The sequence below is a fragment of the Artemia sp. Qi Xiang Cuo genome, chromosome 16 (assembly GCF_049724085.1).
Source record: "Artemia sp. Qi Xiang Cuo chromosome 16, ASM4972408v1, whole genome shotgun sequence".
Lineage (NCBI taxonomy): Eukaryota > Metazoa > Arthropoda > Branchiopoda > Anostraca > Artemiidae > Artemia > Artemia sp. Qi Xiang Cuo.
Genome location: NC_142809.1, coordinates 8,824,138 through 8,843,197, shown reverse-complemented (window position 1 = coordinate 8,843,197; position 19,060 = coordinate 8,824,138). Strand labels below are relative to the sequence as shown.

Genomic DNA, 19,060 nt, shown 5'->3' with positions numbered 1-19,060 from the left:
TTAATTATGTATTAGAGCCAGTCATCCTGAATTTATTATAGATCCATAGATGTATGGATCTATAGATCCATATTGATCTATAGATTCATATTGATCTATAGATCCATAATGAAAATGACTATAGATCCATAGGTGTATACAACTGACGCTCGTTAGGAGGAGATGTTTGAAATTATCCAAACATAATTTTTCAGCGCAGTCTTTTTAAAAGGCATTCTGACTGATTTTCATGGGATATTAATACAAGAGGAGTTTAAAACCCTCACAAATAATGTTTATGCCAAAAATTATGCCTAAATTGTGCCTAAATCTCCTTAGCAATAGGAATTTCTCCAGCTGGTTTGGATGCAAGAATCTGCCACTCTGTATAACTTGAATGTGCACTTTCACCATTGGATTACTACTTCTAATCCAGCATATGGTGTTAAAACCTGAACATGCTAGCCTATGATGTAAATTTTCCAGAGGAGATACATAATAGCAGTTTTTTTTTTTTTACACAGGACACTAAACTCCATGTATAGGTAGGCTTTATTCGTAAATATATTACTAACTGGCTCTGATTCTTAAAGAGAAAACTTAAAGAAACTTACAATAGATCTAATTTCAAAATGTCTACAAGAAGTAGATGATTAACCGATTCGAGTTCTTTTAAAGTGAAAATTAAGCACTATTTCTACTTTATACCTTTTTCAGTAGAGCTTTGCAAATCTGTTTTTTTGTTTATACATAAAAGATAAAGTTCTTGATTGAAGTTTCAAGTAGTCTATACTGTTATATCCAGTGATTGTGTTTAAGTAGCGCTATCTATAACTCAAATCACGCGATACAAGCAGTTAATAGACGATGAGAGGTAGCGGCTCAAATTGTGTTCCCTAAAACAAAAATAGAATTATAATAAAATGCTTGAACCTTAATAAACTCTACCAAAGAATATTCCTCATACTAAAGATAAAAATAGAAAAGACACCTGAGGATGTTAAGGAAATAAAAGTAGACCTATACAAGGAACGAAGGCCTAATCTGCCAATCGTAGCAAATGAGTTAAGTGGATTGATGGGATATCAAGCTACAGTTGAAGGGTCCAAAGGCCCGAGTAATCAGAGTTGGACAAATAAAAACTTGTAAATTTGGCTGTCCTGGTAGCCAGCTCATAGGCCACAGAGAGGCATGACCAAAGCCGGACCAACAACCCTCTCCTGCTATGTTTTGGGCAAAATTCCCAAATTAGAAAAAGTAAATTTATTAGCTTGGAAATGTTTATTCGAAAGTTATTGTCAAATTTTAAAAACAAGTCAGGAAAGTTTAATAGTAAAAGGATTATGTCAGGACTGCCCACAATTTCTCATGACTATTTTGTTCATAATATACGCGGTAGTGATTCTGTCAGTAAAATCAATTTATTTTGCAAGCCTATCATTCAGAGTAACAACAAAGACATCAAGTCTTAGCTAAAGTTTTGCGAGGAAATCATCAAAATGATGAAGCTAAGGCTATTTTTAGTTCGCCTTTATATTATTTTTATTGCACAGCTTCTTGATCCTGAGCTAGATTTTTAATTCATTACTCTGTTTCAGTATCTTCAGATATTTCGCTTCTGACGGCTATTGCTCCAATAGCCAAAATGTTTGCAATTGATGTTTGCAAAAACAAACATTTTTGTTTTAGTCACAAGGGTCAGATAATGGATTCAATTCAAATATTTTCTTGTCCGTGTGATTGTGTTTTTTTTCCGTGTGATTTCAATAAAAAGTTTTATCAATTATTTGGTTTTACATTCAAGCAGGTTCACATCGGTGCTAATTTCAGTCAACGAGATTCTGTTGTTAATGTCTAGAAAAAGAAAAGTGGACATGGACTTGGCTGGAGATTTTTCCTCGCGACTCACTGATGAACAAAGAGAAACGGGGTAGGTTTATGGTCGTATTTTAAAATCAAGATTGACAAAAGTTATTCGGAGATCCCAGCAAATGGAGATTGCAACTTTCTCCTTTATTACTCTCCTAATATTTAGAGAAGGAAATTAAATTGTACTTGCTTAGATTTGTGTAAAGATCCGAGGAATCAGAACCATTTCCCATATCTACACTTTTATTGGAAATGAAAATGAAATTTTCATTTTCTCCTAAGAATTTTTAGAAGTAAAAAAATAATTAGAGCTCAGCTATGAAAGTACCTTAAACAACATATGTTTTAAATGTAATGAAGTGTTTTTTTTTCTGGTAGACAAGAAACAAGACAAAACATTGCATAACTAGAGTACAAAGATTGGCAAAGTAAAAAAAAAAAAAGAAAAAAGAAAAAAAAAAAAACACAATGCACAACACACGGAAAAGAAGCAAATAGAAAACGGATGTTTGCTTGGTTGCCATGTCAGATATCACCCACCGTTTTTCCTTTTACAAACATTCATGTGGCATCAGCATAAATTATCTTAGGGATAATAGTCTTACGGACAAAAAGATTTGATTTTTCAAATATGTCTTTCAATTGCTTAAAGTAACTTTTCTTATAACCACTCTTAGAAAATAAGTTATGAAAAAGCTAGATATAAAAGGTCAATGCTGGTATAAGAGGTTGGGTATAAAAAGAGGTCAGGAGGGAGAAAGTCCACCAGTTTTACCTATTTACTTCTCTGTAAAAGCATCTAGAAATATACCAGCACTGAGAAATGGGCAAATGCCAAATCATAACTGGAGCAGGAAAAAACTTTTGACAAGCAATTTGTTTGATACAGGAATATAAGAATAAAATGTTTTAGCTAACGTTCAATAAGAACTAAATAATGCAGCCTAGATGTTAAATTTGGAGGATCAAAATAGATTTTGAAGTGTATTTGACTGCAAATCAAGTAATTAAAAAAAGTCTTTCGGGTCCTGCCTAAAGTGAAAGCACATAATAGTCCTCGTTTTGAGCAAATTCTAAGGCTGCTTTAGAAATTGGGTCATCTTATAGGACAACAGCCTAATGTCTCATGGTATTAGAAACAAAATGTTTTAGGTCACATTCATTGAGAACTAAATAGTGGTGCCTAAGACGTTGAATTTGGAGGGTCGAAAAGGGATTTTGAAGTGTAACTGACTACAAATCAAGCATATGAGAAAAGTCTTTCAGGTTCTGTCTAAAAGTAAAAGCAAAGAATAGTCCTCGTTGTGGGCAAATTCTAAGGCTATTTTTCAAATAGAGCTATTTTATAGGACAGTGGCCTAATATCTTGCGGTTCTCTGCGTGAGCGACGTTTTGCGCTGGGCAATGAACTGCTAGTGCTATGATGTATTTATAAGTTTTTCAATGCCTATTTGGCAAAATTTAAGCCTACTGACAACATCTAGGCAATCTGTGCATTACAGTTTATAATTTTATCTTTTCCTTTTTTTTTACCATATACTGTTCAAAGGGAGTGCATTATTGAATATTATTTGAAAACAATATACTATTAGTATATAAGAGATGAAATTACATTAAACTGGAGCGGTGTTGGAGCAGGAAGTGGCTGACTGAAGGCTAAGAGCCATAGCTTGACGTTTTTGATGGAAATGATGGCGCAGAACCATAGCTAGAGTATAATGCTTGACCAGGGTTAATTTGTGGTGCAGGAAGAGTAGCTGGATGTACTGAAGGCTGAGACCCATAGCCTAAATGTTCTGATGAAAATTGACCTTGTCTAAAGGATGGTCCTTTTCGGGGGTCAGTTTGGTGCCGGACAAGGAACCGGCTGTACTGATGGATTTGGGCCATATCCAGAAGGTCTTACTGGGACCGATTGAACTTTTTCATAGCTAGGACGGGACCCATATCTGTCAATAATTGGTGCTGGAGGAACTAGTTGCACTGAAGGATTTGAACCGTACCCTGAAGATGTAGCAGGAAGTGTTACCGTCGGTTTTAATGGAATTGATGAGCCGGTACCATAGCCAGGAGATGTAGTGTGTCCGTCTTGAACTTGCGCTGGGAGAGGAATAGGCTGTACTGCTGTTGGTGGACCATAGTTAGCTGGGCGTTTATACAAGGAACCTTATTAGTGAATTGTGCAGATGCTAATACACCTTCCGATTGAACAGAGTGACTAAAGCCACATTTTCTTTGTTCATTAGGTGATCCAAAACTTTTTCTATTCCAAAATATAAAGTAAATAAACAATTAATGGAAAATAGAAAGATGGAAAATAGAAATTTAAGATTTGTAATTAAACAGTATTGATTAACATAGCTTGAATAAAACAAAGAAAAAAAATGAGACAAGTCAATGAAGATTTTGTTTTGTTTCAAACTGTCTTTTATATCAACTCATATCAAGAGGGCCTATCTACAATAACTCTGCATATTATCCATCCTAGTATAATTCTTTATTTATCTTGTTTTTTTAAAACAAAACACGAACGGAAATGAAAGGTTTTAGTGCCTTTATTATTTAAAAAACAAAAATTAATTAAATTAAAACCTTTTTTAATTTAAATTCTACTGAAAAGTGCTTTTTAATTGCCGATTTTGATGAATGCAAGCTATCCTAACCACTAGTATGCTTACCATTGTACCATCAGAGATTTGTGAAAAATAAGTTACATATAATCAAATTTAAAGGTTACTGTTTACAATATGTTGAAAAGATATGAAGGGATTGATTTTTCTTGTATAATCATATATGACGTAATAAGTGAATGAAATATTTATATACTTTTATCTTTCGACAAGAAATTTTTATTTTATTTTTGTTCTCAGTTCAGCTTCGCTAAAGTTATTATGTAAACTTCAAAAATATTTACGGTATTCGAGCAATTATTTGATTCTTTTAATTCAAACTATAAAAAGCCCTTAAAATTTTAAAATTAGTTTTACTTTGTGTTAGGTTCTAACTACCTGACGTGGGATATAATGTGTATATCCATACAAAAAAAGAATCAATTTTTTTTATTTTAGTTATCAGTTCAGAATCGCTTAAGTTTTTATATAAGCTGCAAAAATATTCATTGTATTTGAGCAATAATTTTAATCTTTTAATTAAAACTTGCAAAATTTTAAAATTAGTTTAATTTTTTGTCAGGTTCTTGGTACTCGACGCGTGACTTATATAATATTTATTTCCATAATAAAATTATTTATCATAATGGTCTCAAAAGTACGAAAGAAAAAACTTATTATATATTAGGAATGATAATAAATACGTTAATTCGGATTGCAGCGGTAGCTAGCAGCCTAGTATGAGACGATCATGTCCAATACTAAGAAATATAATAGCCCATAATTCCTAAAACTAGAGTCAGATCAAAACAAGAAGTGCATTATTAGAACCACTTTGTTTGAAACCCCTACATAAGAAACTAACAGCTCATTGGCTTGAATAACAAGAGAAATATACTGGCTTGAAAATAAAGAAAAGTGGCAGCTTTTACGATATTCTGCATCGAAGGTATTTTTTTTTTTTTTACATGATTATATTAAGGAACGAACTGGAGCCCATAGTAACTCAAGTATTAAAAGGAATCCTTATATAGAAGATAAAAATGTGTTGCATTATCATCTATATAAGGATTCCTTTTAATACTTGAGTTACTATGGGCTATTGTTCGTTCCTTAATACAAACCTGGATCTGCTTGCCTTTTACCTTTGTCAGTGTAATTCTCAAATATCAGATCTTCGAAGAATAGAGGTTTCTGTCCATTGCAGCAGTCCATGGTAAGGTCAGATGTAACCGCTGCTGCTTTACTCGCAATAACAATGTTAACGACTCTAAATCAAACCTTTTTCATCTTCAGTGAATTTTGTTGGGTTTCGAAACATTAGGAGTGGGAAATAGCGTGTTTGATTATCAAGAGTTTTCCCTTCATTTATAGGATCTGGTATGGGTGAAATGTGACTTTGGAAAGAAATAGCTCCAAGACTTGCTCCCAGAAACGTGTCCATGATCTAATAAAAAGAACGGAAGTAAAAATTAATCCATAATTATGTATTTTTTTGTAATACTAAATATCATGATGAACCAGATACAAGGCCGTATCCAGGAGGGTAGAGGCTTTGAACCCCCTCTCTTTCCCCCCCCCCCCAAAAAAAACAACGAAATGTTTGTCCGACTCGTAAAAATGTAACAAAAAATGAACATAAACAAATTTGTAAAACATTTTTAAAAGCTTTTTTTTTGTAAGCCTCCCGAAAAAAATCCTTTTGTACCCCTCCCCCCTGAAATAAAAATACTGGATACAGCCCTGACCATATATGCTTGAAATGACGAGAGCATCTTACTGGAAGCACTGTTTTTAGGTTATTGTATGCACGATAACCTCAGCGCAAGGCACTAATGAAATCTTGTTATTTTAATAGTTTTTCTTTATATTTGAAGAGTCGTCGTAAGATTTGCCCAGATTTTTAGTCCAATCATTTTGGCCAAAATATGGTAAGAACCTTAAAATTTGGAATAGTCAGCTATAGAACTCATGTGAATCTGTATTAAAACTAGTCTGAATCCCAACCCCCCTCTATTGGAGGGTGGCCACAACCACAGATTTCAAAGGTAAAAAAAAATGATGTCTTAACGCTTTTTGTAAATATCTCGGATCCTGTGGATTTTATGCTATTTTTAGTATTACAAAATTATACTAGAAGACTAAATTGTCTAAAACAATTTTTTTCTATGTTCGACCGTTTTTAAGATAGAGGGCAGTGAGCGCGCAGTTTTTATCTAAAAAAAGCCTTTCGCATGCTGACCAAAGGTCTGCGTTGCACAAGCACTGATCTCGTTGATTACATTTAAATGACATTGCCATTAATAATAAATACGTTTTAGTTAGAAAATATTTAAGTGCATCTTCTGTAAGATCTGCAAACTTTCACATTCCTTCATAAAGTTAAACTTTATAACCGAGAATTATATGGACCCTTATTATATAGTAAAAACTTTTAGTTTATATTCTGGAAACTATGGATGAACAAACTTTTGAGAAATTTGAAAATGGATCCTTTGTCGTGAAACAAACAGAGAAATTGAATTCAGCTACACAAACAGATATGGTAATTCAACACAGTTTCATGAAATCTTCAAAAATAGAAGGAGGAGTATCTCGGGGTCAAATACAAAAAAAGTGTTTTGTTAAAATGGCTATATGCTATATACCCTACCCGGTACTTGTATGATGTACCCCCTACCTAATATTCTTCTAATATATTTCACTGACGCTCAATACTAATGAAATATACCAAAGTAAGATAAACATCCAGTCAAAATTTTGAGATAGCCATTTTGTTCAGCGTAGTTGATTTCCAGATAGAAATTATGTTTTGTTCAGAAAGTTGATTTCCAAAAATATAAATGTTTTTACTTTTATAACTTTAATAAATCAAACAATATTAACATTTTGATTACTAAATATCCGTATATGTATGTTAAACTGACAATGCACAATCTTTTATATTTTTTCAGTAAAGTACAATTTATGTTCTGGCCTTTGGCCATTATGTTCAGCCCAACTTGTGTTAGTTTCTGCTCTTTTTGAGTTTGACCCGGTTATTTATTGTAGTTTCTGTTCGTGTTGGGTTTCCTTTATTTATCGATGCTGATTTGTGACAGTTTTACGCTTGGTAGATTTTTTGATTTTGTTTTTGCTCATTTTTTGTTTAATGGAGTTCTTTACTTTCCTTTGAAAAACTTATTTTGTGGAAAAAGTTTTTTTTTAATTCATTTCTGTTCGTTTCATATTGACCTAGTTTTTTCAGGGAAAAAGAAAATAACACTTTAAATCTTTTCGTTTTTTCAAGAATTTATAGTTTGGCATGCTATTTTTATGCTCCAGAAAAGCTTTCAGCAATTTTTAACAACATACACCCTTTTAAAAATCTGGACACAAATAGTAGTGATTAATTTAGTTTCATACTTGCTCTAGTTGACCTGATATAGAAAACTTGATACCATTCGCAAAAAAATCTGTTTATTTTCTTTGATAGCTTGGATACAGTTACGCTATTTTGATTTGGTTAAATCTTAAGAGCAGAAGTAGCCCCAAAACTTTGAACATAATACCTCCAGTCGGTCTTGGGATACTGCTAAGATGCCTTATTGGGAATTAGCATTAACTCATTTCATTTTGATTTAATTTTACAGCAACATTTAATTTTTAAACATAAAGTCAAATGAGAGGATGGGTGTTGGGGAGGGATTAGGTGCCCTTCAAACACTTACGACTATAAAAAAGGGTATCAGCCCTTTCTCTTTTCAACCGAATAAGCCCTTTTCGAAGTTCCTACGACAACTCCTTCGATACAAGGTGCCCTGGTCTAAACAACAACAACAAAAATAAATAATAATACGTTATACCCACATCGTTCTTTACTATAAAAACGTCAAGACTTCCAATCAATTTTGACTATTAAATAGGGCACTAGGCCTTTCGATTTCCAATCGAATGATCCCTTTTTGAGTTTCTACGACAACACTTTCTATAAAAACCTAAAGGCATAAATTACAACCCTTACCCTAAGGGCTGTGAGGGTAGTTGTCATCCTCTAAGACCTAATTTCCAGAACTTTCAACTACGTTCAACAAAATGGCTATCTCAAAATTTTTATTGGATTTGTCTGGGAAAATGGTGGGCTTGAGAGGGGCGTTAGTCGCTCTCCAATCACTTTCGACTATTAAAAAAGGCACTAGCCCTTTCAATTTCCAATCAAATGAGCCCTTTTGAAGTTTCAACGACAAAGCTTTTAATAAAAACTTGTATGCTCCCAGGGCTTAAATTACAACCCTTGCCCTGAGGGCGGGGGCGGAGGTTTCATCCTCAGAGACCTAATTTCCAGAACTTCCTTCAACGTTGAACAAAATGGATATCTCAAAGTTTTGATTGGATGTGTTTGGGGGAATGGTGGGCGTGAGAGGCGGGTTAGTTGCCCTTCAATCACTTTTGACTATTGAAAGGACGCTAGCCCTTTCAATTTCCAATCGTATGAGTCCTTTTTGAAGTTTCTACAACATGTCTTTCTATAAAAACCTTATATGCCCCTATGGCATAACTTACGACCCTTGCTTGAGGGCTGTGGGGGTGGAGGAATTGTCATCCTTAAAGACCTAATTTCCAAAACCTTCAACTGCGTAGAATAAAATGGCTGTATAAAAATTTTTACTGGATGTGTTTGGGGAAAAGTTGGGCGTGAGAAGGGGGTTAGTTGCCCTCAAATCACTTTCGAGACTATTAAAAAGGGAACTATCCCTTTGAATTTCCAATCGAATGAGCCCTTTTTTAAGTTTTTACAACAAAGATTTCAATAAAAACTTTTACGCCCCCAGGGAATAACTTGTAACCCTTGCCCAAAGACTGTGGGGGGGATGTTCTAATCAACAGTATAATTTCCTGAACTTTAAACCGCGTTGAGCAAAATGGCTATGTCAAAATTTTGATTGGATGTTTTTGGGGAAATGGTAAGCGTGGAAGGGGTGTTAGTTGCCTGCCAATCACTTTCAACTATTAAAAAGGACGCTAGCCATTTCAATTTCCAATCGAATGAGCCATTTTTGAAGTTTCTACGACAATTCTTTCAATAAAAACCTTATATGCCCCAAGGACTTAATTTACAACCCTTGCCCTGAGGGGGGGGGGGGGTTGTCATCCTCAAAGACCAAATTTCCAAAACTTTCAACTACGTTGAACAAAATGGATATCTTAAAATTTTGATTGAATGTGTTTGGGGAAAAAGTGGGCGTGAGAGGGGGGTTAGTTGTCGTCCATTCACTTTCGACTATTAAAAAGAGCACTAGCCCTTTGAATTTCCAATCGAATGAGCATTTTTTAAGTTTCTACGACAAAGTTTTCTATAAAAACCTTATATGCCCCCAGGGCATAACTTACAACCCTTGCCCTGAGGGCTGTTGGGGAGTGTCGTCCTCAAAAACATAATTTCTATCTGGAAATCACCTACGTTGAACAAAATTGCTATCTAAAAATTTTGATCGGATGTGCTGGGGGAAAAGGTGGGCGTGAGAGGGGGGTTAGTTGCCCTTAAATCACTTTCGACTATTAAAAAGGGCACTAGACCATTGAATTTCCAATCAAATGAGCCCTTTTCTAAGTTTTACGACAAAGATTTCAATAAAACTTTATATGCCTGCGGGAGTGCCCTGCTCAAAGGTATAATTTCCTGAACTTTAAACTTCATGGAATAAAAAGGCTATCTCAAAATTTTGATTGGATGAGTTTGGGGAAATAGTGGGCATGGAAGGGGTGTTAGTTACCTTCCAATCACTTTCGACTATTAAAACCTTATATAACCCTATAAAAAACCTTATATGCCCCAAGGGCATAACTTAAAACCCTTGCCCTGAGAGCTGTGGGGGGGGGGGTTGTCATCCTCAAAGACCTAATTTCCAGAACTTTCAACTACGTTGAACAAAATGGCAATCTTAAAATTTTGATTCAAGGTTCAAGGTTTAATTTTAAAATATCTGTACAAAATAAACATAAATAGAGGGTAAAAGCCGGAGACACAAGGTCAAATGACAAAAACCCGGTATATTAATCGGATTAAACCTGTTTGACAACAAAAAATAAATATATGAGAGTTATTCCATGACTCACCAATAGACGGGCACCCACCCCAAAACCCCCCCGACACCGGGCAATGAACCACCGAAAATACCAATAAAAAAAAAAAAAAAACAACGGGCGAATAAGGGTAACCGATGACCGGCAACTCACAGGGCAAAACACCCAACAAAACAATATTATCAAATGTACCCAGATTTTAAATATATTATTAATTCTTAAAATTATTTATAAGGATAGAATGAAGTTGCTTTTTTATATTTGGAAGAGATTTGCTGCAATCAATAAATGGTAGATGAAGACACCATGAACCCGTGATTCAAAATAATGGCGAGAACCGTGATCTCTCTGTGCTTAATTTTAGGTGCTGAATGTTCCATTTATGTTGGGTTTCATAAGAATGGGCATGTTGCACAGGGAAAAAATTATTCGAACGAAAGTACGTAGGTAGTTCCGACCGGTCATATTTTATCTTAAATAAGAAAGAATTGAGGGTGAATATCTGTGAAACAGGCAAAATATTAGTTAGAAGATATAGAGTTTCAGTTTTACTCTTATTAGGATACGAAGACGGTGATGGTAAATATTTCTTTAAAATTAGAAGAGCCCGGTTTTGAAGAATTTGTATCGGTTTCACATGACATCTGACTGTTGCCAAATATATAAGAGGACAATACGTAAGATGGGAATGAACCAACGCAAAATAAATTAGACGTAGGATTTCATATGGAAAAAAATGCTGAAACCTTCGCATTATACCAACCCCCTGAGCAACTTTAACCCGTAATCTATTACAATGTTCATTATATGATAGATTTTCATCAATAATAATACCCAGATATCGGAACGAAGTTACCCTTTGAATTTGATTATTTGAAGCATGATCAAATTTTGTTGAAATTCCTTGCGCATTCTGCCCAATTCTACTATAAATGATAAATTTGGTTTTTGATGCATTTAGTGACAAACGATTAGCTTTTAGCCATACAAGAAGTTGTGAAAATACGATTTGCAGCTTCTCATTGAGATCTTCTTCCGAATATCCAGTAAGTGATGATCCGGTATCATCAGCAAAAAGAACATTCAGACCAAGGTTTTCTGTCGCTGATGGAAGGTCATTTATATATATTATAAAAAGCAGGGGTCCCAGGATTGAACCTTGCGGGACACCAATATTTGACAACAGACATGGATCCGAAACTGTGTCGTTGATCATAGTCACTTGGGAGTTACGACTTAGGTAAGATGCGATAAAATCGTGCGCTGGTCCTCGTATCCCACCGTGGTTTAATTTATACAACAATATTTCATGGCTTAACGAATCGAAGGCCTTCTCAAGGTCCAAAAATATACTCGCCGGGGTCCATTTTTTGTCCAGACACTCGTGAATAAATTGTACCATAGTTAATATAGCATCCTGCATACTATGCTCTTTTCTAAATCCATATTGAGTTTTTGAAAAATAATCTTTTGAACAGAGAAAATTATACATTCGATTATAAAAACATCGCTCCATTACTTTAGAAAAACCCGAAAGAATAGAAATGGGTCTACAATTTGAGCAATTAGTCCGGTCACCACTTTTATATAGCGGTAACACTTTCGCTTTTTTAAAAGAATTCGGAAAAGTTCCTGATCTAAATGACCGATTTATTAAATGACACATAACTTTATTAATCCTAGGTAAAACGGCTTTAAGAATATTGGTCGACGACTCATCGATCCCAGGGGAATTTTCATTATTTAAAAGCTAAACAACCTCAGCAAGCTCTTCTTGTGTTACCAGAGTTAAAAACATAGAAATCTCAGAGGGAATTCCTAGGTACGTAGGATAATTAAATTGCCCATGGGACATATTATGTTGGAGCTTATTAGCTATTGACTGCCCGATTGACACGAAATGAAAATTTATGTAATTTGCCATTTCTAGTTCCCTTTCAATTGTATTACCAGGGGCATCCCGTATTTTTGATGGTGAAGAAGACGTCCGCGATCGATTTAAACATGAGTTGATTAGTTCCCAAGTTTTCTTTGGGGACTTAATTACTTCATTAAAAGAATCGAAATAAAATTTCATTTTAGCATCGCGTATTATTTTTGAAAGTAGGTTTTTATAATTTTTCAAGGTTGTTCTACTTTCGTCACTTTCGAAAGATATAAAAGCTTTATAAAGATTGTTTATATGTTTTATTGACGTCAAAAGGGCTGGCGATATCCATGGTTGGATGGGTTGATTATATTTCCGTTTTCTTTTTTTTTACTCTTGGGCACGACTCATCAAGTGCAGCATGAAATCCCTCTAAAAAATAATCCGTCGCAGAGTTTATTTCATCAGCATCAAATACAGGAGACCAATCAGTTAAATTCAGTTTATCCTTTAAACATACTAGATTTTTTTATTAATAATCCGGGTTGCTGTTTCTGTTGATTTTATTTTATGAATCTGGTATCTCACATCAGAAATTAAAAAAAAAAGATCAGAGAAATCCGTCAGAACAACCTGTGAAGAAGTGGCTGGTGTTAAAAATATGCTGTCAATGAGAGTTGCACTAGTCGATGCAACACGCGTTGGAATTGTACACGTAGGAATTAGGCAATTCGATGACATTAATGTAATAAATTCTGTTGTATGGGTATTTTCTTTAAATTCCAGTAGATTTATATTAAAATCCCCCATAACCACAACATCCTTATCATCCAAAGATGCTAGTAAAGACTCCAGAGATTGCAAAAAAAGCGGTATTGGGGCCGACGGGGGCTTATACACAACACAAACTTGAATATTTTTAGTCCCAAGCCGACATTCAACCGCCTGTATTTCACACACTTTTTCAACATTATATTTTTCAAGTTCTGGCAGTCGCTCAAACTGCACTCCATCATTAAAAAATAACCCAAGGCCACCTTTTTCACGGACTAGTCGATTCTTATCAACGAATTTATATCCCAGGATTTTCACATTATAATGTGTCTTATCATTAATAAATGTTTCACAAATCCCCAAAATGTAAATTTGATTTGCTGGCAATAAATTTGTTAGTTCATCAATAGAACTCATGAGTCCTTGTACATTCACAAACCCCATTCGCAATGAATTATCTTTAAGCCTGTTTATTTCATCAGGAGAAACGTACGATGACGGTTTTATTTTAGAAAAAGTGTTGTTTTCTCTTTGACCGAATACATGAAAAGTTTCAGAAAGTAAAGATAGGTTAAGGGGTTTCCCCTCCAAAGCCACCAGTCTATCGGTCCCCCCGCACCCGCAAAATTTTGATTGGATGTGTTTCCAGAAATGGTGGGCGTGGAAGGGGTGTTAGTTGCCTTCCAATTACTTTCGAATATTAAAAAGGGCACTACCCATTTCAATTTCTAATCAAATGAGCCCTTTTTGAAGTTTCTACGACAATGCGTTCTATAAAAACCTTATATGCCCCCAGGGCATAACTTAAAACTCTTGTCCTGAAGGCTGCGAGGGGTTTTCATCCTCAAAGACCTAATTTACATAACTTAAAACAACGTTGAATAAAATGGCTATCTCAAAATTTTGATTGGATGTGTTTCGGAAAACGGTGTGCGTGGAAGGGGTGTTAGTTGCCTTTCAATCACTTTCGACTATTAGAAAGGGCACAAGCCACTCCAATTTCCAATTGAATGAGCCCTTTTCGAAGTTTCTACGACAACTTCTTCACTACGAATTGCCCTGCTCGAAAGGAAAAAATAAATAAATAATACATTGTGCCAACATCGTTCTTATATGCCCCCAGGGCATAACTTAAAACCCTTGCCCCGAGGGTTGTGGGGGAGTGTCCTCCTCAAAAATATATTTTCCATCTTGAAATCAACTAGGCTGAACAAAAGGGCTATCTCAAAATTTTGATTGTATGTGTTTGGGGAAATGATGGGCGTGGGGGGGGGGGCTAGTTGCCCTCCAATCACTTTCGACTATTAAAAAGGGCACAAGACCTTTGAACTTCCAATCGAATGAGCCTATTTTGAAGTTTCTAAGACAATGCCTTACAACCCTTGCCCTGAAGGCTGTGGGGGATTTTCATCCTCGAAAACATAATTTCTATCTGGAAATCAACTACGCTGAACAAAATGGCTGTCTCAAAATGTTGATTAGATGTGTTTCGAGAAATGTTTGGTGTAGAAGGGGTCTTAGTTGCCTTACAATCACTTTCCACTATTAAAAAGGGCACAAGCCACTCCAATTTCCAATTGAATGAGCCCTTTTTAAGTTTCCACGACAACTTCTTTGATACGAAGTGCCCTGCTCTAAAGGAAAAAGAATAATACATTGTGCTAACATCGTTCTTACATGCCCTCTGGGCACAACTTTAAACCCTTGCCCCGAGGATTGTGGGGGAGTTTCTTCCTCAAAAACATATTTTCTATCAATGAAAATCAACTACACTGAACAAAATGGATATCTCAAAATTTTGATTGGAAGTGTTTGGGGGAATGATGGGTGGTGGGGGGGGATAGTTGCCTTCCAATCACTTTCGACCATTCAAAAGGGACACAAGCCACTCCAATTTCCAATCGAATGAGCCCTTTTCAAAGTTTCTACGACAATTCCTTCGATACGAAGTGCCCGGGTATGGAGAAAAAAAAAATAATACCCTATGCCAGCATCGTTCTTCACTTAGGCAGCGCTATTGCACTGCCTATATTCTACAGTTGAGGAAGGAGGCAGTATCCAAACACTTGTTTGTAGTGAAACTATATTCGTCTTGAACAACTTTAAAAAGAGCTAATAAATTAAACTGAATATATGATGTATCAGTCAAGAAGATGATGCTTTGATGCTTAAGAAGATGCTTTGTTTGAAGATTTAGTTGTCTTTGGGAATGCTCAAAATTTTATGGACGAAAAGCTTAAGGAATTCATAGAATTATTTTCGCTTTTTTACTTTCTTGGTTTATCGTGGCAGCACTGCAAAAATGTAATAATGCTCTAAAAGCTTCATAATTTTGAAACAAGCAAAAGAAATAACTTACAAAATTGGGGTTTTCAGGCATGAATAGAACTAAAATGGATCCAAGGAGCGACAGATATTTCTTTTGATGCCCTTGGTACCCTTAACTGAATATAGATTGTTAGCGTGGTATACTTAAATGTGATATAGCAAAAAAAAATATAGCAATAATAAATTACTAAAAAAAACTGGATATTACATGCATAATAAATGTGCTAATAAAAAAACGCTAACAAATAAAAAAAAAAGTGTTCGGCATTTCGAAAACGTGCACGTTCTAAAGTTACAACTTCCATCTAAAGCCCATGAACAAACCCAAAACTACTACTACTACTACTACTAACAACTCACCGCAGCACCAAGCCAACTGAGGCCAACACAGTTACGCACGCTTCTCCTCCACCCCAATCTATTCAAAGCCTCCCTTTTTACACCCGCCCACGATGTTCTCATTTCCATTAAATCTTTCTTTATGACGTCCTCCCATCCCAGACGAGGACGACCTGCTTTCTGTTTAGCCCTAGAAGGTTGGCCGAAAAGAACAATCTTCGGCAATCTGTCATCCTTCATCCACACAACGTGCCCTAGCCACCTTAACCTTTTTTTCATTATAGCCCTAGAGAGCGGTATTGAACCACATTTTTTGTATAGCCTATTGTTTGAAATACGGTCAATCATCCGGGTACCCAGAACAATCCCTAAGCAATTTCTCTAGAAAACATCAAGCAAATCTTTATCCGCTTTTCGGATCGTCCATGCTTCAGAGCCATATTTAACCACTGTCATCACTGTAGCTTCTAATATTCTAATCTTGGTTTGAAGAATTAAATTTCTATTCTTCCAAACTTTTTTAAACTTAGAAAAAAAAATACCCTGAGCCTTGGCTATTCTACTTTTAGCATCTTCACTGCTACCACCATCCTTACTAATAATACTACCAAGGTAAATGAAGCTGTCCATCTGATCAATCTTTTCATTACCCAACGTCACCTTTTCATCTTCACTTATTTAACATAATAAATAGTAATAAAATATTATATAATATAGATCAGGATTTTATTTTTCCTCTCTAGAATGTTTTGAAGAAATCATTAAAACTATTTGCACACACATGTTTGATTTTAAATTCCTTCACAAAACCTAGATTTGAGGTAAAGTCAGATTAGTTATTTCATGTCCATTAATCTCATATTTTCGGTAACTTTAGTCTCGGACAAATATTAATTAGAGCAGTATTTGCTATTTCACAGCAATATAATTGCCATAATAAGTTCTGCACAAAATAAGTTAAAATCATCAAGTGTGTACTCAGAGGGATGATTTGAGACACCGCCCAAAAAAATCATATTTTTTCCAAATTTCTTGGGACTTCTTACTCAAAAGAACAAATTTACTTTTTTTATTGATCCCGCTACAAAAAGAAAAATAATAATAATATAGCTTACGTGCCTGTAAAACAATTCTTTAGACACCGCACTTGTATATACAACAACAATCGCAAATCGGCAAAAAAGACAACTTACGTACTTTGCCTTCCATGAACCAAGCTTTTGCAGAATTGGCATTCGTGATGGTTTCTTGGGTCGCAAGGTTTTTGAGCCAATAATAAACGAAGTAGTTAACCTTGACAAGAGTTGTTGTCAAATGGGTGCCATCAATATTCGATACAAAACGAACATGGAGATCAACAGCAAATGCTTTAAGATCCTCTGTTACCATTAAGGGACCCTGAAAAAGAAAGAATTCATGAAATGTTAGGTATTGGGGTATTCATCCTCCAAACTATGGATTCTGAATTATATCCCTAGAATCTATAGAAAATAAAAAGGATTTGGTCAATCAGTACAACTTTTTCAGCAAATTTGCTGAGCAACAATCCTAGTGTTTAAACAAAATAGTTCTTCCACTTATCTAGGCTATTTTTCTTGTTTTTCTGAAACTGGCAAAAAGGTCACGTAGTCAACTTCTTTAGCCTCCCCTATATGCTCGACCCTTCGGCCCCATTACGTATACATCTCCCTGCATTGGTTATCATGACGTGACATAGCCTTCACTGAGGCTGTGGCCTATGTCATGACGTGACATAGCCTTCACCCAATCTTTCAGCCTTTGCAAACTTCTAATTTTCTTTCGAAAATATTTTCTGCTTTTTACCGCGTTGCTCGTAAGATTTTTTGCAATTCTAGAAAGCAGCCAGGCTCTTTTAGTTTTGGACTACATCTCCCCAACTATTTTACGAAAAGACTCATGATAGTAATAGTTTAACTAATTAAATAATGTCTTAGGAAACACTTCATAACTATTCCTATTATAACTACTACTACTACTAACAACTCACCACAGCACCTAGTCGCATGAAGCCAACACAGCTACGCACGGTCCTTCTCCATCCTAATATATTCAATGCCTCCCTTTTTGCACCCTCCCGGGAAGTTCACATTTCCCTTAAAGCTTATTTTTACAGCATTCTCCCATCCCAACCGCGGACGACTTGCTTTCCGTTTAGTCCTGAGACGGTTGGCAGAAAAGGACACTTTTCGGCAATCTGTCGTTCTTCATCCGCAGAACGTGCCCTAGCCATCTCAACCTTTCTCTCATTATAGCCCTAGAAAGCGGGATTGAACCACATTTTTGTACAGCCTACTGTTTGAAATACGGTCAGTCTGCCTGGTACCAAATATAGTCCACAGGCAATTTCTCAGGAAAATATCTAACAAATCTCCGCCCGTTTTTCAGAGCGCCCATGCTTAAAAACCATATTTAATCACTGTCATTACTGTACCTTCCCATATTCTAATTTTGGTTCGCATGCTTATCTTCCTATTCTTCTAAATTTTTTCATCTGCGAAAAAACACCCTAATCCTTGGCTATTCTACTTTTAACATTTTCATTGCTCCCACTGTCTTAACTATTATAACTACCAGTAAGTAACAGTTCGTGGCTACAAGTTAAGCAAGAAGTTAGAAGCAACTTGGCCCAATAGTAACCGTAGCTCCAAAAAATAAATTTCTATAACAATAGATATATCAAAACAATTGACTGTCTGTACTGATTCCAAATATATTTTAATTAAGTGTGATGAAATCTATGAAAAGCTGTGAGCCAGAGAATGTTTGCCTCATTTTCGAAATAGGGAGGAAACACCCCCAAAAGACAAACAATCCTACTGTAAATCACCCCATCAGATTTAGCATATAAAGAAGATCTAATGTTGTTGTTTCAAGTTGGTATCTACAAAAATGTGGAATTTCGTATTTTTCTTTTTTTTACCATAAGAAAGATCACGAATGTGTGTTTTTTTTAGTAGAAAGCTATCTTATAGTCGTGACAGGACCACGTGGTTTATGGTTTTCTCACTGAGAATGAAAAAACAGAATTTTTCTCACTTGAAAAAACAGGAATTTTCTCACATTTATGGATGTTTTCTTGGATGGTTATGTGTGTTGGTCAATTTATTTGATGTTTTTCATGGATGTCAACATCAATTTATGTCTGTTTTATGGTTTTTGTCAATGAGAATAAAAAACAGGAACTTTCTCACTTTTCTGGATGTCAACATCA

General features: G+C 35.3%; 1 protein-coding gene across 1 annotated transcript in view; it reads right to left on the bottom strand.

The window, feature by feature from the left end:
- Nucleotides 1-636: 636 nt before the first annotated feature.
- LOC148942540 (glucose-6-phosphate isomerase-like) overlaps nucleotides 637-19,060 on the bottom strand; it is a 56,291-nt gene continuing 37,867 nt past the window's right edge. The window contains exons 2-4 of the mRNA XM_089102565.1: nucleotides 17,026-17,226; nucleotides 5,603-5,904; nucleotides 637-875 (exon numbers count right to left, since the gene is read on the bottom strand). Coding sequence (XP_088958691.1) covers nucleotides 5,728-5,904; nucleotides 17,026-17,217 — 369 coding nt within the window. The 5' untranslated portion in view covers nucleotides 17,218-17,226 and the 3' untranslated portion in view covers nucleotides 637-875; nucleotides 5,603-5,727. The remainder of the gene's footprint in view (nucleotides 876-5,602; nucleotides 5,905-17,025; nucleotides 17,227-19,060) is intronic.